The 27,604-nt window shown below is 35.9% G+C and overlaps 1 protein-coding gene across 7 annotated transcripts in view; it reads left to right on the top strand.

Annotated features, from left to right (window-relative positions):
* The first annotated feature begins 208 nt into the window (after window positions 1–208).
* camk2d1 (calcium/calmodulin-dependent protein kinase (CaM kinase) II delta 1) overlaps window positions 209–27,604 on the top strand; it is a 78,346-nt gene continuing 50,950 nt past the window's right edge. For all 7 annotated transcript variants that reach the window (XM_051114266.1, XM_051114260.1, XM_051114263.1 and 4 more), the window contains exons 1-3: window positions 209–495; window positions 982–1,076; window positions 25,376–25,435. In XM_051114266.1, coding sequence (XP_050970223.1) covers window positions 434–495; window positions 982–1,076; window positions 25,376–25,435 — 217 coding nt within the window. In that variant the 5' untranslated portion in view covers window positions 209–433. The remainder of the gene's footprint in view (window positions 496–981; window positions 1,077–25,375; window positions 25,436–27,604) is intronic.

Consider the following 27,604-nt stretch of genomic DNA (forward strand, 5'->3'; position numbering starts at 1 on the left):
GTCATTTTTGTATTCTTACTAGGCTGTGTATCTTACGGACAAAATGAACCTCTCGTCATTTGCTCCTATTCATCCGCTACGCGTTTGTGACTAGAAACACTGTGTAGCCTAATTCACGAAACTCGAGCGGTTCCCACACGCTTTCGAATCGGTTCGATTGAATCGTTAAAAAGAACCGGTTTGAAAGAACGACACGTTCGCGAATCGGACATCACTGATCAGAAGAGGTGCGGCGCTTCAACTTCAAATAGGTGTCAAAACAGTGTCACTCACCATCTAGCCCCTGCAAGAGGATTTGCAGTGACAGACTTGGACATTTTCATTTCTTTCCAGAGTTAAAACATTTACTTTTGGTTTGCACTGAGGATATACAGGAAGAGGTAACCGCAGATTTCACTTTTGCGCTCAGATTGTTCTTCCCGTCGCTCTCAGCATGGCTTCAACAACCTGCACCAGGTTTACCGACGAATATCAGCTGTATGAAGAACTGGGAAAGTAAGTATTAGTTATGCACACTCTTCTAATAACATTCTGAAACGTTTTTTGAAAAGTCCAGGTTGTTTAATTACACTGACAGTTACCTGTTAGTCCCTACCTGATTCTGTACCTGCGTTCGCAAGTGTCTTTTCGGCTTCTTTCATGTGCTGTTATGACGTAGAGTTTCACAATGAAAATGAAATACTGTGATGCTTATATTATTCTTTTCCAGTTTTTGGCGGGAATAGCAGACAACGGAATTCCCCCATTTAATTCGTCATGTTTATTTACTTTGAAAACGGAGTTTTGTTGATGTTGAGAAGTATATTCTTACAGATAATATTTTATGAAGGCAGATGGAATCGGAGTAGTATTTTCACACAGAGAAACTAACAGTCAAATAAAAAATAAATAAATAAATGAAACAGAGACAATAAATAAACAAATACGCACATACATACATACATGCATAAATAAAATTCAAAAATTCTTTTTGATTTCCAGAGGAGCCTTTTCTGTGGTGAGAAGATGTATGAAAATCTCTACTGGTCAGGAATATGCAGCCAAAATCATCAACACCAAAAAGCTGTCTGCCAGAGGTGAGCTCACTCTGTTGAGTATCATATGCTGAAAATAAGACAACAGGTTCGGTTGAGTATGGTGTTGAAAACTTACTACATCTGTAGCTTTAACTTAGTATTTTATTGCACACTGAAATGTTTAGTATTATTCCACTGAGGGTTTTATTGTGGTTGTATTGTAACCACAGTTAGGTCATTGCTTTTGGTTACATGTACAAAAACACAGCTGTTCTTGGCCACGTAGCGTTAAGTACGTAGTTACTAGGGCAAGCATCACTTTTACTGCCGTTCATATTTAGGGTTAAACTGAACAAACCCCTAACCGTAAGTATTAAAAGGTCGTGAACTGCATTTTTATACTGCTTCCTGGGGTGTGCTTATGATGTTAGTAGGATTTTCACATCAAATATTGAATACTGTACATAATTCAGAAATAATAATAATAAGTAATAATAGAAAACAAAAGGCCATTTCTACCCTGATTTTAGCCCTCTGATTTGAACACTGTTTAAATGGGCGGGTCACTTAAGTGTAAACGTCTCCTACTATGATTGGGTAATATCTCTGCATATGAAGTATGACATGTGGAACTCATTTACTGTGTCTTTATTATCATAGCTGCTGTGATCTAACTAATCCTGTGTTGACTATAACATTAAATTTAGATCTACTCCCATTGCAGAGCTGAGCATTGTAGCTTATCAGAGCCTTGTCTGTTAAGCATACAAATGCAGTGAGCTCGCGGTTTCTGCGCTCTCATGAATGCTTTTATCATAACATTGCAGACACAATGTAAATAAGATATTCATTTTGCAATGTAGACTGTGTCATTGATTTTACTGGGAGTTTTGGCCAAAGTGCAGAACTCTGTCATTAATAAGCATGCTGTGTGATTGACAGCTTTGCTTGAGGGAAGGTTTTTTGATCACTTTCTGTATATTTCATACATAAAATGCTTTAGTGATGACATTTTTTTGTAGAACAGTCTGGAAGCATTACTGATGTATTTTATGTTGTGGAATAAATGTGAATAATATGTCTTGAACTAGTGTTAACCACAGACCTTATTTCATTGACTTCAGGATGATGGATCCAGAAGTGCTAAAATGCTAACTTGTTTCCAGATTATAAACTAGAAAAACATGTCATCTCTGCAGCACTTTATTACTGTTGAATCCGTATCTTCTGTAAAAATCAGTTTACAAAACCTGAGTCAAATTAGGATTGGTTTACCAAAGAATCCATAGTGAAATGTACCCGTACAAACAAATAATGCTCTACTGAGACAGTCGCATAGTTGAAAATAAACAGCCACTTTACTTTACAGCCTAACATTACCTTCCAAAGGATCCTAATGTTATTTTTAGTCCAGTTATCCTGTTGTGCTTCTCCAGCCTGTCACTTCACTAATGCATCAGTGGCTCGGCCACAGAGACTAAGACGAAGAAGCAGGTGTTGATTTGTGTCTGTGCAGGCAGTTCTGTGCCGATATAATCATCTTTATTACATAATAAAAACCTGCAAGTAGAAAGCAAGTCATTTTGCCACGTTTCCCAAAGCAACTATGCTCGCAAGTTCCATCGTTACCAACGAAGTTCAGTGGAACTTGCGACCATAGTTAGCTAACGACACTTTTGGTAAATGCACCCCAGGTTACCACCACCGATTTAAACCGCTCAGTAACATTTAATCATGACATGGACAAGTCTACAAAGGAATTCAGTACTTTCCTGTGCATCATGAAACCCTGGCATAGGCTTCTGTGCTGTCTTTAAGTTACTGCTGTTGTATGTTTATCAGCGAACATTGTATTTTTGCATGCCTGTGCATCTTGTAAAATATTTATTTCCTTTGTTCATTTTCATTTTATGTCACTTTTATTAAAATGGAACAGGTCAAATATTTTTAGTTACTTTCTATGATTAACAATAGTCTTTAGACTGTAGCTTTTCTTTAATCACAAGCTAGTTGGCTTAACATTTTTTTAAATCACTTGTAGTAGACTTGAAAGGTACCTTTAGAAGCTTGTGACATCACTTGCCGCCCACTGTAGAGCAGGCCCATTGCTTGCTTCTTTGGTCCTTCATGGGTCAATCTGTCAATAGCATAATAGGCCAGGGGTGTTGTGGAAGCCTTGTGTTTTATGTCTGGCTGAGCTTTCAGAGGCAGCTGTTTGTTGAGTGCAAGCGTGGGATGGCTCTGGTGTCCCAGTATTGACTCATACTGAGTCTTTAATAGACTGTCAAGCGAATGGAAAAAATCAGTCCTTTGTGTAAAGGACAGACCCCTCACTTGGTTGCTGTGAGGGGCACTAAGAAGTGTACAGAGTCTAACAGTAAAAGCTGAAGGTCGACAGGTATGAGAAAATGTTGTAGTGGGGTAGTTGGATGTGAAAAAAAACCCCTGTCAAAATGTACAACGTTTTATACAATTAAGTTAATTTAAAAAAAAAAAGTTAATATAGACCTGAGAGTTATGACTTCACTTTTAGGTGTGTGCAATGTGAATGCAAAGATGACTAGATTCTTTTTCAGTCAATTTTGGGTCAACTGAAAGTGATCTAAATTCAGCTCTTTTAAATAGGACTCAAGTGTTAAAACCTATAAAGTGTAACACTTTGGTCAGAACAGAACTTAAACTAGTGAACCCCAGGGAAAACTTTTTAATGGGAAAAGAGTTTTCCTTGGGATTCCTGTGAGATATATACATATATGTACATATATATGCATAAAGCCATATCGCACGACTACAAGTCTCATATTACTTTTATACAGCACAAATGTGTAAATACATAAGAAACGACAAAGAGTGTCTTATGGCTCGTTTCCACTGAGCGGTATGGGTCAGTACAGTACAGTACAGTACGGTACGTTTTGGGACCAAACACGTTGATCCAGCTTGTGCTTCCACCACCAACAGTACCCTTACGCGATAGTCATGGTGTATGCTGTAACGTAGCGATCAACAATAAAGTGTGACAGTAAGCACAACTTTGCCTCTTTCTGTTAAATGTCAGTATTAATGAACAATAATAGCTATTATAAAAGTATAAGTACAAAGTATGTCAGCGCTGTACTACGGTAAAGTTCAAAATAAATATATAAAGTTAAGCATAACTGTGCTCAGCCGAAACAATATGACCAGGAACAAATAATAGATTCATGAGACCAAGAGTTGCCTGTTACATACACTGACCGCGAATTGTATCTCATGTTTAATCACTACAAAGACATCAGAGCCAGCGGCAAATGTCAGACGGACTATCCAAGCTAAGGCTGCTCTCGGCAAATACATGAGCGCCCGGTAATCACCTGGAGCTCGCATCTCCAAAATCGGCATAGCAAATTTTCAAATAGGCACTATCTTTATAAATAAACAGTAGATTTGAGTTTTAAACAACTACATTCTTGCTTGAAAAACTCTTCAAAAAAACAAATTCAAATCTCAAGTTGAACAGATAAGCCCAAGCTTCTGTTACTAATTAAAAAAAACAAAAACAAAAGAACACCAAGTAGTTTTTTTTATTGAAGCTGTTATCTATCTATCTATCCATCTATCTATCTATCTATCTATCTATCTATCTATCTATCTATCACTAACAACAATACTATTACTAAATACTACTATTATTCATATAAAATATTATTTATTGGACAATAATATTTAATAAATAGCAATAGCCATTATAAAAGTAAGAATTTTGTGCAATGGCAAATAGACACAAGCAAACATTTCAAAAGTACAGTGCTCTGACCAAATATTGCCCATTAGATATACTCAGAATTTTATTCTCATGTTTATCCACTGTAGAGACATCAGAGCCAGCAACAAATTGAACTGGCCGAGATGAGGCTGTTGTCAGCGGGTAACAAGAATTGGCTGCTGATGAGCTGATGAATGGCCCAGGAGCTCACATCTCCTAAAACATTGAAAATTTCACTCCTCTGCCATGACGCTCACTGTGAGAAATGCTGCAAACAGAGTGATACAAATGTTAATTTATACAGATATTTTTCCCAATTAATATGTTATATTTATGAAAAGATATGTGAGTATGTGTGTCTGTGCACTGTTTAAATGTGTGTCAGAGAGAGACAGCGAGGGAGATCGAGAGCAAGAGAAGCCCATTTAATTTTCATCATCTGCCGAAGGTCACCTCCGAATAGGGATTCCCTCTTCTTGACTCTGGGTTTGCACTCTGAATATTAAAGGATCTCTAGTTGGCAACCCCTCAGCACAGGGATTTATTGGCATGTTTATTCTGAATCAATTTCTCCCCCTTTCTCTTTTTCCTCTGCACAGGTGGAACCCCATAGAATGATGCAGTATTTAGTGTTAAAAGAAATAGCAGTGAGCTCCTTTGATTTCATTAATCCTGCTTAGTTTTAGTCTAAACGCATGTGTATATAGCCAAGTGAGTATACATTGGTGCAGTATCATGTCTTAACATCCAATGGTTATTAATAAACAATAACAAAAAAATCCTAGTTATTTTAATTTGGTTCAGCAAGTAAAAACCATTGGTCCTGTCAGCAGTGAGTAGAATCTAAAATGTATAATTCAATTAATTTTAGTTATTTAGTTAATTATTAATTATTCTTATAATTATATTAATCAATTATTTATGCTGTACTGGCATAGTAATTTCTACACTCTTAAAAATAAAGGTGTGTCACGATGCCATAGAAGAACCTTTTTTGTCTAAATGATTCCATAAAGAACCTTTAACAAGGCACTTCATAAATTTGGTGTCCTTTAGATTACTTTTCAACATATACAGGCACTTCATGGCAAATCAGCAGCAAGAAGGTAAATGAATGGCCACTTACCAAGATACTTCAGTTTAGAGAGGGGAACAGGCCGTGCCTGCATTCCTCTAATTTTGGCCCTTTATTTTGAGCATGAAGACCAATGGATTAGACAGATGGATAGCACAGGTGGTCTCTTTTAGATTGATGTTAACTGAATATTCACATTAACACAAATAACAAACAACTAGAGAAGCTCAGAAAGTACCATTGGAATGTCATACAGAAAGTAGAAATGTGGAAAGGGTGAATACAAAACAAAGTACTCAAAAATGATATTTTATGTTGACATTACTAAAACAGTATTTCATAGCATGTTTATAGGTAATGTCCCTGTTGAAAAAAACAGCATATGCTGGTTAGGTAGGTTTTGGCTGGTTTTAGCTGGTTTATGCTGGTCCTTTGTTGGTTTATGCTGGTCCTTAGCTGGTCATGTGCTGGTCCAGGACCAGCTTAAACCAGCTAAGGACCAGCAAAGAGCCAGCATAAACCAGCAAAGGACCAGCATAAACCAGCTAAAACCAGCATCCCAGGATCAAAACCTACCTAACCAGGATATGCTGGGTTTTTTTTCGACAGGGGTTATATTATCTTTGGACTGTTTCACTTACATTGTGTTATAATTGTGGTGAAAATTTAGGGTGATGGTGGGTATTAAAATAATCTGTTTGTGGCTTTACTTAAGTAGCAGTACTTTTACTTAAGGAGCAGACTTAGGCAGGCTAATATATGACATTGCTCATGAACAGTATGTTAGCTAGTTAGCTAACTATCTTATAATTCAGTGATGTGACAAAAAGTATATATTAAAAAATTAATAAATTAAATCCTGTATGGAAACCATGTAAAATCACTTTGAGATTTCTTAATTTTGTCACTTCAAAATAACTTAATTTGATGATGTGGAAGTTATGTGAACAAATTATGTTTTTAAGTCATAATGCTACAGGAATGTATTTGCAGGTGTGGGATAAATGCTCCTTAAAGACACAAACATATTTCCAATTTTATTGTATTTAAATAGATCTCAAAAATGGTCAGACAAACTTAGTGTCATGCGCTCACACACATGCCAAGTTTTACATAACCGTGATTAGCTTAACAGAGAGAAAACTACAGCTTACATGTGCTTGGAGGACACATAAAGACAAAAACAGAAAAACCTCACAATTTCTCTGTGTTTGGGCAAATGTCCATTTTCCAGTGAATTCACCACTGATATGCTGCAGATACAAACAAGCGTTGCACAAATGTTTGTGGTGGTTAGATTTAACCAGAGGCTTTCCAGCAGCATGGTGTGTCTAAAAATAGCTCATTTAAAGGGAAAGCGTGAGAGACAGTCCTATGTTTACCCAGTTTGAAATGAAAATCATGATGCTTTTATGGCTTTTTTTTTAAGTATTTCTCTGCCATTTCTTCCCACACATTTTCCCACTTTCGTGTTTGAGTGCCAGCCATAGGTTAGCTTCTTTTCGTGCCTTGAACATGTCTGTTTATATCCGAGAGGTTGACTTCCTCAGGAGCCTTGCCAGTATATCAGAGCAAATGTCAGTGTTATGTAACCCAAGACTCTCCATTCACAAATCTCTTACATTTTTTTGTAGTGGATGCTGTTTTTCCTCAGTTGATAAGATCTGACTGAAGAACTGTCTAGAAATCTCTCTTAGATTTATTTAAAATCATTGTTACACTTTTCCAGAGAATTACCATTTGAACTTGTGTGAACAGGTCCTTTTGAAAAATACTGGTAAATCATTTGGGAATTTTTCTGGGCTTACTGGTACTGCTAGATTACTTGCACTTAAGAGGTTTGTATGTGAAGTAAAGAGGTCTGGGCCAATCATTATGTAAATACTCTGTGTTTTGTACATTAAGGACTTGTTCACACAGAGCATATTTTTGTTTAATGTGCTGCTTTTTAATTGTTTTTTGATGTAAACGTGCCAGACAAACATCTTTGACTGTTGTGCCATGTCTTACTGCTTTTTCAGCATGTTGTGTGTGAGCTCGGCCGTTGAATACTACAAAAAGTCATTCTGTGTGATCTGTCCCTTAAGGTTGTCACTCAGAAGTCAGGGGAAAAAAGCCCACCTGGACAGATAGTGAAATGTCTTTACTGGTACTTTGGTGCTGATGTGTGAATTGGCATATTAACTTTAAAAAGATGGAAATCCATCATTAACATTGTTAATGTCAACAGCATTGCCTACAATTTGTATTATTAAAATCGAGATTGTTGATGTCTGTTATGCAACATATATATTTATTTTATTTTATGAACAAGATGTATCGACACATATAAATGGATTTTGAGATCCGTCTTTTCACACTAAGGACAACTGAGGGACTCATATGCAAGTATTACAGAAGGTTCAAACTGATTCTTCAGAAGGAAAAACCATGCATTAAGAGGCGGGGGGGTGAAAACTTTTTGAATTTTGAGATCAGAGTAAATTTAACTTATTTTGTCTTCTGGGAAACATGCAAGTATCTTCTGTAGCTTATACAGTACTAAATGAAACAAAATATGATATTTAGGCAAAATAAGAAAAATGTATATCTTCATTCTGTTCAAAAGTTTACACCCCTGGCTCTTAAAAGGTTACTCCACCCCAAAATGAAATTTTGTCATTAATCACTTACCTCCATGTCATTCCAAACCAGTAAAAGCTTAGTTAGTCTTCGGAACACAATTTAAGATATTTTGGATGAAAACTGGGATGCTTGTGACTGTCCCATTGACTGCCATTTAGTTCCAAAATAGTCCATCTGCCATCAGTGGTTTAATCTGAATTTTATGAAGCAACAAGAGTACTTTTTATACGTGAAGAAAATAAAAATAACAACTTTATTCAACAATTCGTCTCATCTGCGTCACCATAGCGGCATTTTGGAGAGTTACCACTGGACGCAAACTGTGTATGCTGTTCTGTGTCAGTCGCACTACAAGGATACATCTTCTATGTTTATTTACGCTTTGACTTGAACAAAAACAGCGTATCCATGTGGTGCGGCTGACAGAACAGTGTACGCAGTTTGCGTTCAGTAGGGCTGTGCCGATAGACCATAGTATTGTGTATCGATGATAGTCGAGATATCGCCTGTTGCTGATGCCTTTGACGATAGCAAGAAGATTATTATCATCCGTCAAATATGGACTAGGCATAGACTAGACGCCTAACTTGAGCGATGCAGTGCAGAGACCCGTTTCTGGAGCGTTCCAAAAACTTGCCGTGAGGTGGCTGGTATAAACACAAAGGCACAAATCATGGTGAGCGGAAGAGGGTGTTTCGGGTGGGAAGCATGCAGTCTGTAATGGCATGCAGGTGCTGACGCTTGCGAAAGCGTGCAATCACTTTCTTATGCGCGCTGTTTTTCCGTTTTTACTTTCTCTTTTGAAATCGATCCCGTTCAGCAAGGAGGGGAGAGGATGGAAAAGGTGGCACAGTAACTCATATTGGGGGGAACGGCTCCCCTTCGCTCCCCTTCACGAAGTGTGCAGAGTAAATAACATTTACAAATGTATTTATCATACAGTGATGTAACTATTGTATTCACTTATGGTACCGGGAGTGTTTTTTTAAGTGCATAAACTCGTGCTAGGCTAGGCTAGTTAGTGATGATGTTCTTTGATAACGTAAATATTATTTGCTCGTTTTCTGTAGCTGCTTTTTGAATAACTAAGGAAATGTAAGCATTAGTAACTTACAATGTTTCTAATTAATTATCATGTTAAACACAAATTAAGTCATATTGAAAACATTAGGGTGCTTTTAGCCTTATGCTGGTGTTGGTTCATTTGCCGGCAATGAAACTAAGTAAGTAAATAATTGAATAAGCATGAATAAGCAATGAATAAGCATGATAAAATCGTGTATTGGTGATCTCACAGGCTGATGATAGGCCGATATGAAAATTGAGCATATCGCCCAACACTAGCATCCACCGTATATTCCCCAAAATGGTGCTACAGTGATGCAAACGAGACGAATTTTTGAATAAAAAGTTGTTATTTTTATTTTCTTTGCAAAAAGTGTTCTCGTCACTTCATTAAAATTCAGATTGAACCACTGACGGCAGATGGACTATTTTGACAAAGTTTTTCATACCTTTCTGGGCCTTGACAGTGGTATTTACTTGACAGTTAATGGGACAGTCAAAAGTCCAAAGATGAACAAAGCTTTTAATGGTTGGAACGACATAAGGGTAAGTGATTAATGACAAAATTTACATTTTGGGGTGGAGTAACCCTTTAAAGCATTGTTTCCTTCTGGAGCATCTGTGAACGTTTGAACCTAATAGTTGCATATGAGTCCCTCAGTGTGAAAAGATGGGTTCAGAAAGGGTTCACATTCACAAAAATGCTGAAAAACCAAAGAATTTGTGGGACCTGAAGGATTTTTCTGAAGAACAGCAGTAAGTTTAACTGTTCAGAACAAACAAGGGACTCATTAACAACTATCACTAAACAAAAAACACATCTGTGGATCATTCATTTAACAACATAGTATTAAGAATCAAGCATATGTAAACCTTTAATCGGGGGCATTTTTGTAAATAGGTATTGTTTTCTCTCAAGGACTTTTATGTAAATGTCTTTTATGTGAAATATCTTATTCAGGTCAGTACTAAATAGAAAATAACATGCATTTTGTATGATCCCTCTTATTTTGGTAAAATAATTAACATTTTGCAGATTCTGCAAGGTGTATGTAAACTTTTGACCTCAGCTGTATGTGATTTGGTCACTGACCTAAATTGGTTTAAATATTTTTGTTTTTTTGCCACTTACATGGCTTGGATAGAAAATGTATTAAATAAATCATACTAGTTAGGCAGTGGTCATGTTGCTATTTAAATAAGATTCTTTCTTATGCTGGTCATTTAGGGACACTGGTCAGACATTATAGTGTAAGGCAGTCTGAGCTGTAGGCCTGTATGAGAACCTATTCATAAGCAATGTTTGTGTTTGGGCCCTGAAATACACTTTTCTTATTAAGCTGTTGACTGAAGTTTTTCACCTGAAACCAGAAGGCATGCTATTCTTTGAAAAGAATAGGGGAAAAAAATAGGTGAGATTGGCTTTATACTACAACAAAGGCATTCTGACAGGTTTCATGTTGTACTATGACATTAGAATGGTGCAAGGATGTAAGTTTCTAAACAAATATTTGAGACCTGAGCAGGGTCATCATTAATGTATCACAACGAAAAGGTTCATCTGCTACATATAAACTAATATCCATGTGATCCATGGACATTTTACCCATCACAGAATACTCTCGAAACACGGGTTCTACATTGCACCTGTTATGTCTGTCATGTGCAATTAGGTGGATAGCTAGTACTAGATGGGCTGTGGATGTCTGCAGAGTTACAGACATGGTTCCTCTAGTAATTACACCTGTCTGAATGTCTTCCTAAGTTAAGAGAGATAGGAGAGCTCTAGAAGACAAGATAATGATGTGCACTGTTTAAAGACCACAATAATGAGGCCGATTTAAAAGCTGTTCTTTTACTGTCATACTTTGCTGGCAGAATAACATACTTATAACCATAACAGGGTCCATGTTGTTGAACACAGATTTGGTTTTAATATCAGTTTTCAGAGGCCATGACAGGCTTTTAATTGGTCTAGAGGTCTATTAGCAGTAATGGCAGTTCATACTAATGACTGATTTTGTGAGTTGTGTGATCAGCAGATGGGTTTTTAAGTTCCAGTTTTTAATTAATGCTAAATAGACATCAGCTAACACATAAAAAAGAGGCAGAGAAGCATCAGCAATTTGGGATTATTCTGCATACATAATATAACTAATATGTATATTAATGTAGGCCTAAATTCCATTAATTCAAATGAATAAGCATGATTGCAATATCAATATAAATAACCAGCAATTATGTCTCAGATAAAAGTTCAATGTTTTTCATAAAAGAAGTTTAATGCGGCTTCAAACTATCCCAAATGCGGTTGTAAACAATCCAAGCAGAGGAAGAATGGTCTTATCTAGTGAAACAGTTTATTTTTTTTAAATTACAATTTATATACTTTTTAACTTCAAACGCTCATCTTGTCTTGCTCTGCCTGAGCTCTGTATTTTCCGGGTTTAAGACAGTTAGGGTATGTCGAAAAACCCATCTTATTTTCTCCCTCAACTTCAAAAATCATTTCAAAATCAAGTACTGACCCACTGTTTGCAAAGTGAACAAAAAAGGTAAAACAGCGATGTAGAGCGATTTTGAAATTGAGGGAGAAAATGAGATGGGAGTTTTTCGACATACCCTAACTGTCTTGAACCAGGCAGAGCGAGACAAGATGAGCGTTTGAGGTTAAAAAGTATATAAATTGTAATTCGGCTAGGATCATTTACAACCATATTTGGGATTGTTTGAAGATGCATTTAAACTGCATTTTGGAAGTTCAAACTCGGAGCACCATATAAGTCCACTACATGGAGAAAAATCCAGAAATGTTTTCCTGAAAAAAAAAAAAATTAATTCTTTACAACTGAAGAAAGAAAGATCTGAACATCTTGGATTACAAGAGGCTGAGTACATTATCTGTAAATTTTTGTTCTGGAAGTGAATTCCTCCTTTAAGGGCCTATCAGTGTGCATAAATGTAATGCCAATGATAGTTGTTGTAAATAACAACATTTAAAACACGCAGTGCTTTACACTGTTTGGCCTGGGAAAACTCTTATAAAGTGATTTATGAAGACATCTATAGAAAGCTTTAATTGCGTGCCTTTATAATTTTATAATTGTCATAGGAATAAATCAACAGCAGCTACATATTTTACCATACATGCTCAATTAATATGAAATTAATACAACTCATTATGTAATGTAGTGCATTGTCTGTGATTAATGGTGCTAATTAATGAACTAATTAATGATGCAGTAGTACTGATCTGTAAAACAATGCTGTGTATACCTCTTCTTCGATAGATAGGAAGATATAATCACTGATAGGACATTTAGAGCAAAACTACTACAGCAACAATGCATTAAAGTACCACTGTGTAATAGGGATGCAGCTAACGATTATTTTGATAGTATTTTGATTGTGATAGTATTTGATTTTTTTTTTTATAATAATTTAATTAAATAAAAAGCCAAATTTTATTTGCCATTGTATCTGACAGCTTTGATTTGTTATAACACTATTGACCTGCAGTTAGTTCAGGTAACTTTGCATTAAATTTCTGTGCTCCTGCAGGTGACATAATCTTGTGATAATCTATTTAATGATCTGTATTGTGCTTAGTTTGTAAGCTGACGTTTGGGAAGTTTGCGAAATGAAATTTCACAAGACAGAGATGATTAGGTTAGTAAAACCATTATATTTTGTTTTATTTTTTGTTTACGTCTGCATTTCTCAGTACTTAGGTTACCAACTTTCAGCTCAGCACATAAGTGAATTTAACATCCAAAATAAACTAAAACTACCAAATCAACTCATTCTTCCATAAGTAAAGGTTGTGACCTAACACACTTTGTCACTCATAAAACAATGGTCCAAAAACACTAACACCAGGTAGCATTATTTAATGTTTTTTTTTGTAAAATTTCTTTACAAAACATGAACGACACTGTTTAGAATTCACTGTGTATATGCTACATGTTAATGTTTATTACCTTTTATATAGATGCTGAAACTGAAAGACTAACACCTATAGTATTTAATTTTATAGGTTTGGAATATATTTCAGTATGATATGTAGAAATGTGGCAAAATGCAGTCTTACTCAATTTTGTATAATGAGTGACCAAAAGTGTTAAGAAATAAGTCCTTACAAGTAAGTAAGTAAATAAAAAAATACAGAGATACAAAAATAAATAAAACATTAGAGCTGCCTTGAAGAGATCCTCAGAAGTTCTTTGTTTCAGTTTGAGTATAATTAATTCCTTATGAGATGCTTTATTTTCTCTTTGATCCATATATAAAAAATATTTGTATTTGTTCTATCTTTATTTATGTTGTAGAAAAATTTCAGAATCATATTTGTGAGAGATATGTTATCTGTCCATTGTTCTTGGAATCTCTTAATATCTTAAAATAAAGAACCCATTCTAAATGCAGGAACTAGATGCAAATGTGACAGGAGATGTGCATGAGTGTTGTAGTTGGTGTTGTTGTTGTTGTTTTTTTTACATGAATGGAAATCTGAACTTTGAATACCTCTGTAGTTGGCTACTGTGTGCAATGCATGACTACCTATTGAGCAAAAGCAAATTAAAAAAAAACTCATGAATGGATAATTCTAATTTTACTTGCAACCTTGGAAGTTCTGTTGGTGTGCTGTCAACATTCGAGCCCTACCTATGTCACGTTTCATGTAATTTCTTAGTGTTTTCTTGAGGAAAGAGAAACTTAATGATTTTTGCATGTTGATGATAAAATGGGTGAAAAGTTATCTAGGGCTACACTAAAACAAACAGAATTAAAATGTTGAGATAACCATGGGCAAAACAACATGTACGCTGACAAATTACCTGCTTTTTGTCCATGACATTCCTGGGTTTGATTATAACTTCACTAAAGCCAATAATATTTGCAGTGAGATTCCTGCTCAGTGCATCATTCAGTTGTCTTTAGCTTTCACCCTTCTCAACAGAAAACCACCTGTTTTTGAACTGGAATCAACATGCCCTCTAGCAGCTAGTGGAGAATGAGAGGAATTTTTGTTTGCTGTTTATTAACATGTCAGCACATGCAAAGAGACACAAATATGTATGAAGTCTATATCAAAGGGGGATGAGGCCCAACCACATTCAAGCGAATCCAACTCAACAAATTTCCTCATGGTTGCTATGGAGACTGCACTACATTCCTTTGGGGGTTTAGATGACGTAATCCCAGATTCTACACCCCGAAACATACACACACTCGCTGCTTGTCTTTCATCATAATACAGAGCTCTCATTCAGAAAGCCTTTGCCTGGAACAATGGGTTTGATGCTGCAAATGTCACACACATCATCTTGTACTAGAAACGTTCCTTCAAGCTGCCTCAGACTTTGGTCATGTCTACAAAAAGCACTGTAAAGATATCTATTTATTAGTCAGTTATCTTTTATCAGTAATTTAATCACAAAAAAAAATCATCACATTCAATCCTGTTTAACAAAAACCAGCATGTTAATGGGGAAAAAAGCTGAAAATTGAAAAAAAGATAACGTCTATTTGCAGATCTACCGGAATTTGCCGCTGACTCTGATGTCTCTATGTTGGTTAAACCTGAGATATAATTTGTTTTGGGTAAATCTAATTGGCAGTCTTTGATCTCTGTTATTTGTTTTACTATTTGTTCCAGAGCAAACAGTTTTGGCTGAGCTCAAAATCTCATCACGTAATATTTTATGTAATCTTTAATTCTGTATGTCAGAGCGAATTCTCTAGCAACCTTTATGATGGATGTTGCTGTTGTTTATTAAATATTAGTATTTAATAAATAATATTTGATATTAATAATAGTAGTATTTAATAATATGATTTGGTATTGGGTAGAGATGTGCACCGATACTGAATTTGTTGGGCGGTTCTTTGCCTCCACGTCGTGCATTTAAAATCCTTTAATGCACAACAAACCGTTGATTATTCCTTACATATACAGTGCACAGCATAAATGAGTACGCCCACTCTAAATCTTAACAAATTCGGCAATTGCTCTTTACTTAGAGGACATGTTAGCGTTCTGAAAGCTACTAAATAAAACTAAAAAATTTTAGTGTAGGATTAAGGAAATTTTGATCAATAGGTAAGTATATTGAAGCAAAACTTTTAAAGACGAGTAATTTCCTGACAATTAATAGTGTCATACTGTGCCTACTGAATCATACTCAGACCTAATGCTGGCAACAGTGGAACCACTTGGGAGAGAACTGCCATCTGACTTATTTCTTAAGGATAGTGGTACAAGAGGAATACCAAAATTATTGTTTTAAGTGTGAAAATATAGTATAACACTGACATTAAAAAACAATGGACTTGTGACAAGACCTGAAATAATCAAGTTTTCATTTAGTGATGAGTGAATTTTTGCTAGAAAAAATGCTAGAAATACCATGCTAGAGCCAGTAAAAGCTATGAAAAGAGTTACACTTTATCTCACAGAGTACGACACAGCCTGCAGAAGTGACATGCATAGTTGTTGTCACCACCAGAAATTACTTACTGTAGCCAAAGCCCAGTAAACTTAAGTAACCTCTTCCAAGGCCCATATTTACACAATATAGACTTCTGGGAATCTCTGGTCTTGAGACCAAGTCAATCATTTTGGATCCAAAAGCATCCAAAATGTTATGGTGTTGCTAGAGGAGGAGTACAGTGAGAAGTGCCTGGTTCCCACAGTGATGTTCAGTGGTAGTAAAGCTCTTATACAGGGATGTATGAGTGCTGAAGGTATGAGGGAGTTGTGCTTCAATGTTGTCATGAATTCACACACCACTGTGTGATGTAATACAAAAACTTGAAACAGAAGATGCTACCCTATCCTCATTCAATGCATTTGTTGGGCATTTTTTCAACATGACAATGAAGATATTCATTCTCTCAAGGTGAAAATCCTTCAGTGGACATGTATTTCACTCAGTCTTAACACTCTTGAGCAGCTGCGGGGGATTCTGTAGAGACAATTTAAGCAACATTCCCAATTAAAGACCAGGGGCCGGTTGTACCAGCTAGACGTAAAAAAGCTGGGTGTAAGCCCTATGCTGAGCTTTGCAACGTCCAACTTTATGATAAATATTTACACCTTTTGCACCAGCTAAAACTACGACCAGGCGCAACTACACCTTGTGTAGACGATGCGCGTCCACACAAACACATTCTCCCGCAGAGATAGCTGAGGCGACCTCCACGCTGCAATGGCTACAACTACTGATATAAAACTGAATTGCTCAAGACATCATAACAAGTGAAGCCACCACAAAATAATTTCATTAACTAAATATTTCCTAACATGTCCACGTTTTTGTATCTGAGGTCTCTCTGCACATTCCCATGATGTATTTCTTCAGACTAACACTAAAAATAAAGACGACAAGTTAAGTAAAATATAATGAACGTAATACAACGCTTCTCTTTAGAGTTATTTTTTTTCTAGCTATCGAATTTATGTACAATGAATGTCTTTCCTGGGGTAAATGTGAATTTACGTGACAATTGTGCATTTTAGCCTACTTTCTGTGGCTGAAAAACCACTTTTATAAATTTTATGATAGTTTGTGATAGAATTGACAGAATTTGAAAGCTGATACTTTATTTCTGATTAAAAAGTAAGCACAAAACTCACTGCGATTATTGGATGGCAGGAACGCTGCAAATGATGAGAGGAATTAAAGACGCCAAGTATTTCCAAGCATTTATACTGTCCCAGCAAGATGTCGAATAGAAATATTAAGGGAATACTTTAAGACAGTTATATACCGTTATCAGCATGGTAAAGTAGATTCGTCTCTTGTTGTCTCTGAGAGAATTTGTGCCGTTAATACAGTGTTAGCAGTAGTTTCTTTTTTACTTTCACTTTTATAATTCTTGTGCGTTGCTTGCATGTGCCGCTTGACCCCTCCCCATAATAATTGTTTATAGGCCAAACTTTCCTGCCCGAAAAGACCATAAACATTACAGTTGGCGTCTGCAATAATTAATTAAAAATGAATCACGTATGAGCAAATCATGACTTTTCACTTTACGCCTACCTTTGACTAGGTGTAAGATTTAGTCTCAGATGTAGCACTACGCCGAGATGGTGCAACGGGTATAAATTCTATGCACGACTTAAAGCGCATTTTACGTCCAGCCTAGTCTTACAACCGGGCGTATGCCCAGCTGGTGCAAAATGCCACAGGGCATTTAAGTCATCCTCCAGGAGTTAAACAGGGTGGATGTGGCATTTTGTCATAAACTTGTACACTCAGTGCCCAGAAGGGTCAGAGCAGTATTTCCTTTATTTAAACAAATTTGGCTAGTTTAGTTTTTTTCCCCAGAAAATATTGGCATATATATATATAGATATATATTTGTTTTTATTAAGTATGTGTTTAATGCATTTTGATTTTGCCATCTTTCCATGAATTATATTAGTGATCATAAAGAAAATACATCCTTTATATTTATTCAGAGGGGGTGTACTCATTTATGCTGAATTTTCTTTATGTATACAGTTTTTAGGTACACTCTCTATGTAATAATCAATGTATAGATAATAATATTTAATATAATAAATAAAGATTATCATACTTTTTTAAGCAGATGCCTTACTAGATTAATTATTGTATTTTCTAACAGCCATTTCTGCAGTGTTCTCGTATATCCTGTGAATGTAATCCAACTATTCAAATGAGAATTTGCGGTGGAAGACAATGCAGGGTCTGAGTCCTCAGCTCATTTGAATACGGCTGGAGTAATCAGATGCACATTTGCATGTACAGACACGGGGGAGGTTGCCAAAAATAGTGGAGTAAAAAAAGAACCATAAACAGATACATAAAGAGACAGCAGAAGTTTGACTGACGGGTTGACATTGCCTGAATGAATGTCCAGAGACAAAGCAAATGAAAGACGGACAGCTGGCTAGAGAAGCAAAGCTAATGGGCATTCGCCATACTTGCAAAATATTATGTAATGGCATATGATTCAATTCTTAGTAATCTAAAGTTTTCATAAAAAAGTAAGCTGGAGAAGTAGAAATTGGATTTTAGCATCTGCAAGTCCTTGCTGTGTGTAAATTTCTTCAGTGCAGTCTATACAGTACCAAGTCTGTTTGTCCAGCTGCTTTAAACTTGTTAACAACCAGTGGTTTTCTCTCATACTTTAACAACCAGAACTTTCCAGAACGCCCCTTTTGTTTTGGGCCCTACAAAATTAGGCTGCTGCCCTGCTTACACAAGTTGCTTCTGTATAAAGCAATCTAACACTTTGTCCTAATGAGGCGTGACAAGACCATTTCCAGCATCAGGTAATCTTTCTTCTATACTGAGAGCAAGCCACATGTGAAGTGATGTGGAGCAAAATGTGGCAGAAGGATGACTGAAATTCAATAAAATCAGTTTTTCCTCATTAAGTGTGTTGCTTTTAACCCTTTAATATGTGATATTCAACACTGTATTATTTTATTTTGTCTACAAAAGGTTAAACAGAAATTTAGGCTGACATTTTGTTTCTTGTCCGTTAACTTAACAAATATGGTAAAGCTGATGTGAACTGACAAAATGGGCTTTGATATTTCACCTAAAAATAAAATGTATTTCATCAACTCTCTCTATTTGTTGAAAAAGAACACATTTGGGTTAATTGATTGAAAGACTGTTTCACATAAACCTGAAAATTCTGTCATCATTTATTCACCCATGTCGCTCTAAATCTACATGGATTTCTTGCTATTACTTGTTGCTCTTTTTCATGCAGTTGCAATGAATGTGGTTTGCTTCATTTACAGAGCTATTGTATGACTTGTGAGATTTGGAATCTAGTGCATGGGCCACTTTTATGATGCAGTTGTGTTCTTGCAATTGTTAAGCCCAAAGTACACTTCGTTTTTGCATGAGTGTGCTAGCATATGCGTCATCAAGTATTTGAAAGCTTCATCCATGTCCAGTGTCTGCACTGTTTTTCCCCATAAGTTATGACCAATAACAAAGAGTTTTGTCTATCTCACCTGCACGTACTATACTGATGACAAAATTTTGTGTCACACACACTGTATGCTGACCCTCGCGTACACGTAAAATTTAAGTATACTTTGGGCTTTAATGTAACAAACAGAAAAAAACTATGGCAGCGGCGATGGATTCTATTTACACCAAGTGAAAATAGCAAAGCACTCTTAACAGTCTTACTCTTAAAGTAAAAATAGCAGTATTTTCTTAGCAATATACTATTAACACTAAGTGCAAATGGCTATAGATTCTATTAACACTGTTAAAATAACAGGTTTTTTTGTCTTTAAATTACTTTTTTTTTTCGCATTAGTCTATACACCACACACCATAATGATAAAGCACAAAACAGGTTTGTAACAACTTTACAAATTTATTAGAAATAAAAAACTGAAATAATTCCATCGCATAAGTATTCAAACCTCTTCTGGGACACTTGATATTTAGCTCAGGAACACTCATATCGCTCTTAGATGTTACTGCACTTTGAGTGGCTTTAAACTGTGGCAAATTAATTTGAATGAGTATGATTTGGAAAGGCACACACCTCTCAGAAAAGGTCTAACAGCTGAAAATGCATATCAGAGCAAAAACCAAGCCCTGAGGTCAAAATAACTGCCTGAAGAGCTCAGAAACAGGCTTGTGTCAAGGCACAGATCTGGAGAAGAGTTCAGAAAAAAAAAATCTGCTGCATTGAAGGGTCACAGAAGCATGTAGCCTCCATTATCCTTAATAAAAGATGCTTGGAACAACTAGGACTCTTCCTAGAACTGGCCTTCTGGCCAAACTGAGCAATTGATTGAGAAGGGGTTTAGTTAGACTGGTGACCAAGAAGCTGATGGTCACTCTAGTTGAGCTCCATGATCATATATGCAGACGGAAGAAACTTACAGAAGGACAAACATCACTGCAACACTCCACCAATCCAGTCTTTATGGGAGTGTGGCCAAACTCAATCCTCTCCTCAGTGAAGACACATGAAAACCCACTTGAAATTTGCAAAAAAGCACCTAAAGGACCCTCAGAATGTGAGAAACAAGATTCTCTGGTCTGATGAACCTCAATTCTAAGCATCATGAAGGAAACCAAGAACCGCTCATCACCTGCATAGTACCATCCCAAAAGTAAAGTGTGCTGGTAGCATCTCATGATGTGGGGCTGTTTTTCAACGGCAGGGACTGAGGGACTCATCAGAGTAAAAGGAAAGCTCAGTGCACCAAAATATTGAGATAGCCTTAATGAAAACGCAGTCCAGAGCATTCAGAACTTCAGACTGAGCAGAAGGTTCACCTTCCATCAGGACAATGACCCTAAGCACACAGCAAGAGTAGCTTATAGACAACTCTGTGACTGTCCTTGGGTGACCCATCCAGAGCCTTGGCTTGCACGCTATTAAATATTTCTGGAGAAACCTGAAAATGTCTGCTAGCCCCCATCCAAGCTGACAGAGCTTGAGCGGTGAAGAGGTGAGGCGAAGAATAGCAGATAATTGCCAAATGGAGATGTGCAAAGCTTCATACCTAAAAAGACTTGAGGCTGTAAAGGTGCTTCAAATAAGTATTGATTTAATGTGTGTACTAATGTTAATGCAATGTACTTATTCAGTACATTTTATTTTTAATAAATTTGCAAAGTTGTCAGAAATCAGTTTTTTGCTTTTTCATTATGGTGTATGGAGTGTAAATTGATGATCCCATGATGGGGAAAAAAAGTAATTTAACGAAAGGCAGTTTAATGTAAGGCTGCAACATAACAAAAAGTGAAAAAATGAAGGGGTATGAATACTTTCGTAAGGCACTGTATACTGTTATTGCAAATAGTGGCAATTAACTGCACCTCAGTATTGTAGTACGTTATAAAAGAGTATGCAATAATAATGTATTGAGTGTAAATTATAATTTTAATTCAAATTGTTAAATGGATGCCACCTTATTGGTACAATAAATCCATCCTTTACATCTTCCCTAACCCTACTCGATACTTTTATTTTCAACTTTTCAATTATTTCCTTCATTTTTATTGAAAATAAATGTCTTTCAGAAGTGATATGAGATTTGAAAAGGGAGGAAAAAAGTTTGCCAAAAGAAGGATTCAAATTTGGGTCGATCATAAAGACCATGGCAGGCGCGTTACCACCTACTCCACTGGAAACATTGTTTGATAATAGTTTTTTGTAGTGTTCACTAGCCCAATCACACATTGTGTGGTGGAGTTTATAGTGTAAATAGCTTCTGCCAACAAGGCAGGCTATTTGCATTTAGTGTAAATAGACACTCCGAAAAGCAACATGTACACATGTCGACTCAATATTTGTGCATAAAACTCTAAACATTACATTTGATCTAAAATGAGAAAAAAAAAACAAATAACTATGCACCACTTGTTGTGTGCGTTGTCACATGACTTCACTGCTGCATGTTTAATTCAAATTTAACACGTTTTAATTGACAAAATGACGTCAATATAATATAGCACACAGTGGTTTGAAATTTTTATCATTACATCCTGCATGCTACATGAACACAAAGCTAGGACGGTACCCTAAGGTACAAAAGCTAAAAGGTACGTCTTTGTACCATATTTATCACTAAATGGCATAATAGTACCATAAAGGTACATGTTAGTACTGTATATTAAAAGTACATATTAGTGCCTAAAGTGAAACCCACACTGTACTTACTCCCACCTGAATTTGCAAGTGTCTATTAATTGCTATTTCTTTCTCTTTTTGTTTCACCACTCTATTTCAAGTTTCTCTTTTGCCTCTTTTGCACTAATTTGCTTCTTATGCAAACTTTGTACCTGCAAAGCTGCCACTAAACACCAGGCCTCTGTTGACCTCTGTTTACTTCTGTTAGTGAGATATTTGAATGAATGAATCTTGCGTTAGCTAGAGTGAACTATGGCTGTAGATATCTGCCTTATACTGTAGCACCACATCAAAATAATAAACTTTCTGTCAGTTCTTAATTTACTATCTTTACTTGAATTTTATACTATTTTTTTTTTTTTTTTACACAGTGTTTTGGGAGTTTTTGTCAAATTTAGCTCAGTTCTGGGTACAAATTCCTCCTAAAAATATGGTAGTAAGTAGCATGCTTTGTTTTACACACATGGCAATCCTGTTTTACGTTATCTGCTTCTAGTTCTGTCTATAGTCGATACTGGTGCAGATATTGCACATAATTCAAAGCTAAAATTTGAATAGTTCCATCTATAATTTTCCATTTAACAATTTTCCAATTACAATCAGAAAGAATTAACAAATGAAAAATATCTGTTGGACCTGGTTATGCCTTATTCACCTTTTTAATTTTTTTCCTGCACTATGCATGTCAATGGACAGTTGACTTGATTTGACAGCTTTGAAAATAGCTGCCCCATTTCTGGCATTCTCTCAGTTTCTGTCAGATGGGAACTGACTGAACTGGGTCAATGCAACACTTAAAATATGCAAAAACTAGATTTGAATGAAAAACTCTCCTTCTGGGACATTTAATGAAGAACGTGGAATTTAGCCAAACTTTTCTAATAATGAGGATAGGACAAAATTGATAACACTTGTCTGGAATGAGTAGTTTTTACAGGCTATTATTTTACATGAATAAGAAGTCACAAACAGAGAAGGACATTTACACTCTTGTCACTATTGCAAGCAATCAGTTTAATCATGTTATGTCATAGGTTTCCCATCTTCCTTTTAGACATGTACCTGATTAGACAGACTCAAGACAGCATGCTGTGCCTCATTAATGGCTCAAGCGGTCGGGATTATGGTGGCAAAAGCACATCTGATTGGCGCTCTGGGATTAAGACGTCAGAGTCAAACGATCTTATTGGTTAAACTGAATCTGGAGTGATTGGTGTATTCCATTTCCACCACCCATACTACTGCTGCTGTCTCCCTACGAGCAAAGTCTGCACAACCTGCTTGAGCCCAAAAGTATCAAAAGGAAGTATTTTATGTAAATAGTGGTGTACAATGTGGATCAAGTTAAGTAAGTCAAAATAAAATGCAATCAAACACAAAGCATACTCTTTCAGTATTAGAAGATGGGATGCACTTATTTTTTTACCCTGATTACTAAAATGCATTGGTCAAAACTGAAGTCACAGTATCTTCACACAGTCAGTGAAGCGGACGTCGGCACAGACACATCTGTGAATAATTTTTTATCACTTGTACATGTTTTTTAATAGAATGAAAAACTGTAATAGTAATTCCAACCGTAATTTCATCAGAAAACCTAGTATGTACCATCATTTTGTAAAAAGGGACAACATCAAAATAAGCTTGTTTGGAAACATGAATGAAAGAGGACAGGTTGGTGGGGAAAGAAAAGTGGCAGATAATAGTATCATAGACTACTATATGCAACGATATAGAAAAAAAAAATCATTGCAGTGTTTCTGATTCATTCTTGTTACATGTGCTTCAATAAAGTCAATCAGTTGGAATGGTGTTATTCATAATCTATAATGAGTGACTTATGTGAAAACCATTATAACTGCAATGATAAAAGGTCATCAATTATGTAATGCTCCCCGTTGTTAGTGTTTTTAGGTCAGTGTGTTATAAGTGACAGTGTATGCCATCTGAAAGAGAATTTATGCCAATGTTATGGTTAAACAAACAGGCTTATTCTGAGATATTTATAAAGCGTTTTGGAGGTGAGGTTAACTGTTTGGCCAAGATTCATGTTGGTAATGCATAGTATGGGAAGAGGACCTAAAAAAAGTGGTATTCAGTATTATTGTATATTGCTGGCTATTACTTGTATATCTTTGTGTATATCAATTACATTTGCAATGCATTTATTCCGGTTTGTCAGGTAGCTGCAGGGCTCTCAGCTCAAGGCCCCCGGCAATCATAGGCCCCAGGGTGCTTGTCTCATTGGCCTGGACCATTATTCACCCTTAGCTATGTCTTACACATACAGTTAGACACACATACACAAGCACATTCACTTGCACATATCACTTGCACACCAGAACACAATGATTGTAAAAAGGTCAATATTGATGTAAATTTTCTAAATGTCCATAACTTCTGCACTTCTGCCTTCTACCTCCTTTTTTACAATACTATTCCCCTCTTTTGCTGTATAATTTCTTTGTTCTCTGTCAGTGTGAGTAAAAATCTGATATAATATGGCAAAAACTCTGTAAGATTTTTATTTTGTTTACTTGATTAATCAAGATATCATTTACTAATATACTCCACAGATGTTACTTTTACAAAAATAAATAGTGCATCATATAACAATAATAAATAAATAAATATTTATTTTTATAATCACCATACTGTGTTGTCTTTACTGTCAAATACTTGAATTTACTCAATTACTTTAATTGATATTTTAAACTGTTGTCAATAACAATAGACTTTAAAATTACAGCTCTATAAAAAACAAACTCATAGGGCTGCAATATTACGACAAAAATGGAGAAACTCCCGTTGTAATCAATGAATCTACAAAATTAATCTTTTAGCTGTTTTCGAATTGTCACTTTTAATTCGTTTTCACATTCCATTTTAAGCACAGCAGCCATAATACATCGTTTAATAGTGCAGGGGCATTTTTTTTCTCCTTTTTCTTGAATTTATGGGGCATTTGTGCTCATTTTGGTGTCATTTTAGCTATAAGCCCTCGCTAATTTACGACCCTGGTCCTGTGATCTTCACTACATTTCTATTGCTAAACAAACATTTACATTTTACGTAATTTAGCAGAAACTTTTACCCAAATCCATGTTAAACAGTCAAGTGCTTCCAGAAGAGTCAGTGTTTTTTTTTTTTTTTTTAACAAACACAAACATGTTTTTTTCTCTTTTTTTTTGGTAGATCACCAAAAACTGGAACGAGAGGCCCGAATTTGTCGTCTGCTCAAGCATCCCAACATTGGTAAGTGCAGCCACAAACACACACACACATTCACCAGTGAAGGTTCACTTGCCATGGCCTTACAGCACTCAAACTGCCACTGTTTTTTGAACTGTTTTATGAATAACATTTAAAATATGTTACCCTGGACCACAAAACCAGTCATAATGGTAAATTTTATGAAATTGAGATTTATACAGCTTTTTAGTGGAAGCATTTTATAAGCTTTCCATTAATGTATGGTTTGTTAGGATAGGACAATATTTGGCTGAGATACGACTATTTGAAAATCTGGAATCTGAGGGTGCAAAAAAATCGAAATACTGAGAAAATCGCCTTTAAAGTTGTCCAAATGACGTTCTTTGCAATGCATATTGCTAATCAAAAATTAAGTTTTGATATATTTACAGTAGGAAATTTACAAAATATCTTTATGGAACATGATCTTTACTTAATATAATAATGATTTTTGGCATAAAAGAAAAATCTATCATTTTGACCCATACAGTGTATTGTTGGCTATTGCTACAAATATACCTGTGCTACTTATGACTGGTTTTGTGATCCAGGATCACATATAGTTAGTATTCAAACCAGATGTGACATGGCAAGGTTCAAGCTTCACAGTAATATTTCTGTCCTCAGTGACAGCAAAGATTCTGTAGCTGTCTGGTGAGTGTGACTGGGGCATGAGTGAGAAATGGAAACCCCGGTGTGGATCCAAGGCAGAAGAGTGATTACAGAATACTTTTAGCATAGACTGAAAGCCTGGGGAAGCCCATGAGGGCAAAGAAGCAGTGGCTCAAATCTTATAGCTGCCATCCCCCTGTGCACTTCCCTGGCCGGCGAGGCTACCCAGTGAAGCAACTAAAGAGTCACTTGTTTGCTTGTTGTCACTAGTTTGGAGAAAACCTTTACGTTTAAACGCAGATACAACATCGGAAGTTTGCATTGCAAGAGTATTGAGTATGATATTCTCTCTGCTTTAGAGACGGTGTTAGATCACTTACTCTGTTTTAAGTTCCATGCATAAACTAGTAAATATCTACATTAGGACAATTACATTTCTTTCACAGTGCTCACATTCATGGATTTTTCAGTGCTGAGTGATTCATCCTAATTAGGTCATGCAAATCTGACCTCTAGCTGTTAAGGTGGTAACAGCTAAAAATGGCCATGCTTTTCTGCCCACACTCACCCACCTCCTAGCCAGCTGCAAGATTACAAGCGTGGGTGAATTCTAGCGGTAATTATGGCTATAACACAAAGCTACAGATAAGCTGAAAAATTTAGTATCACATTCCCGCCCCCATATGTTCATCTTCTTACATGAGATCTCTAAGCCACTGAAACTATTCAATCTACTTTTGTTTCAAAGTTTGCATCCGATGACAAAAAGTTGTATGTTTTATTCCAATATAAATTTGACGACCCTAATATCTATCTATCTATCTATCTATCTATTTATCTATCTATCTATCTGTCTATATATCTATCTATCTATATATCTATCTATATATCTGTCTAAATTCAATATATGTGCAAAAAAACATAATTACAATGAAATGTCAAAAAATATCAAAATATCTATATCTATCTATCTATCTATCTATCTATCTATATATATATATATATATCCGTCTACCTTTTGACACAAATATGACAACATTACACATTTAATACTTAAAGGCTTGTGACTCCAAATTTACTGTAATAACATGTAAGGGCGTTTGTGGTCAACAGTTACATTTTCATTATAATGACATCTGTTACTCATAACCCAGTGGCTTTCCTAAACTAACAGAGGGATTTTTCCTCTCCAAAGCAACCATCAGCTGGAAAGCCATTCTCTTTCTGTTACTATGGCAACAGGTTTGAGCAACCAACTGTATCACAGATGAGAGAAGATGCATGGGGTATTTATACAGAGGGGATTCCTCCCTGTCTCTTTTTTTCCCCCATGTAATCCATCCATATTTCTAAATCAAAAAGGTCAAGCCTTTCAATTCCTTTGATATATTACATTAAGAATTCCCTCTGCTCACTTTAATCAAGTAGCTGTCATGATCTCTTTGGTTCCATTAAAAGATTTCCACTTTTCATTTTGCTGTGGCAAGACTGACTTACTGTTAATACTGATCTGCAAAAGTCTGAATTTAACATATCTAGACAGTGTTGTTTGGATGCTGT

This window comes from Labeo rohita, chromosome 7, assembly GCF_022985175.1.
Source record: "Labeo rohita strain BAU-BD-2019 chromosome 7, IGBB_LRoh.1.0, whole genome shotgun sequence".
Taxonomy (NCBI): domain Eukaryota; kingdom Metazoa; phylum Chordata; class Actinopteri; order Cypriniformes; family Cyprinidae; genus Labeo; species Labeo rohita.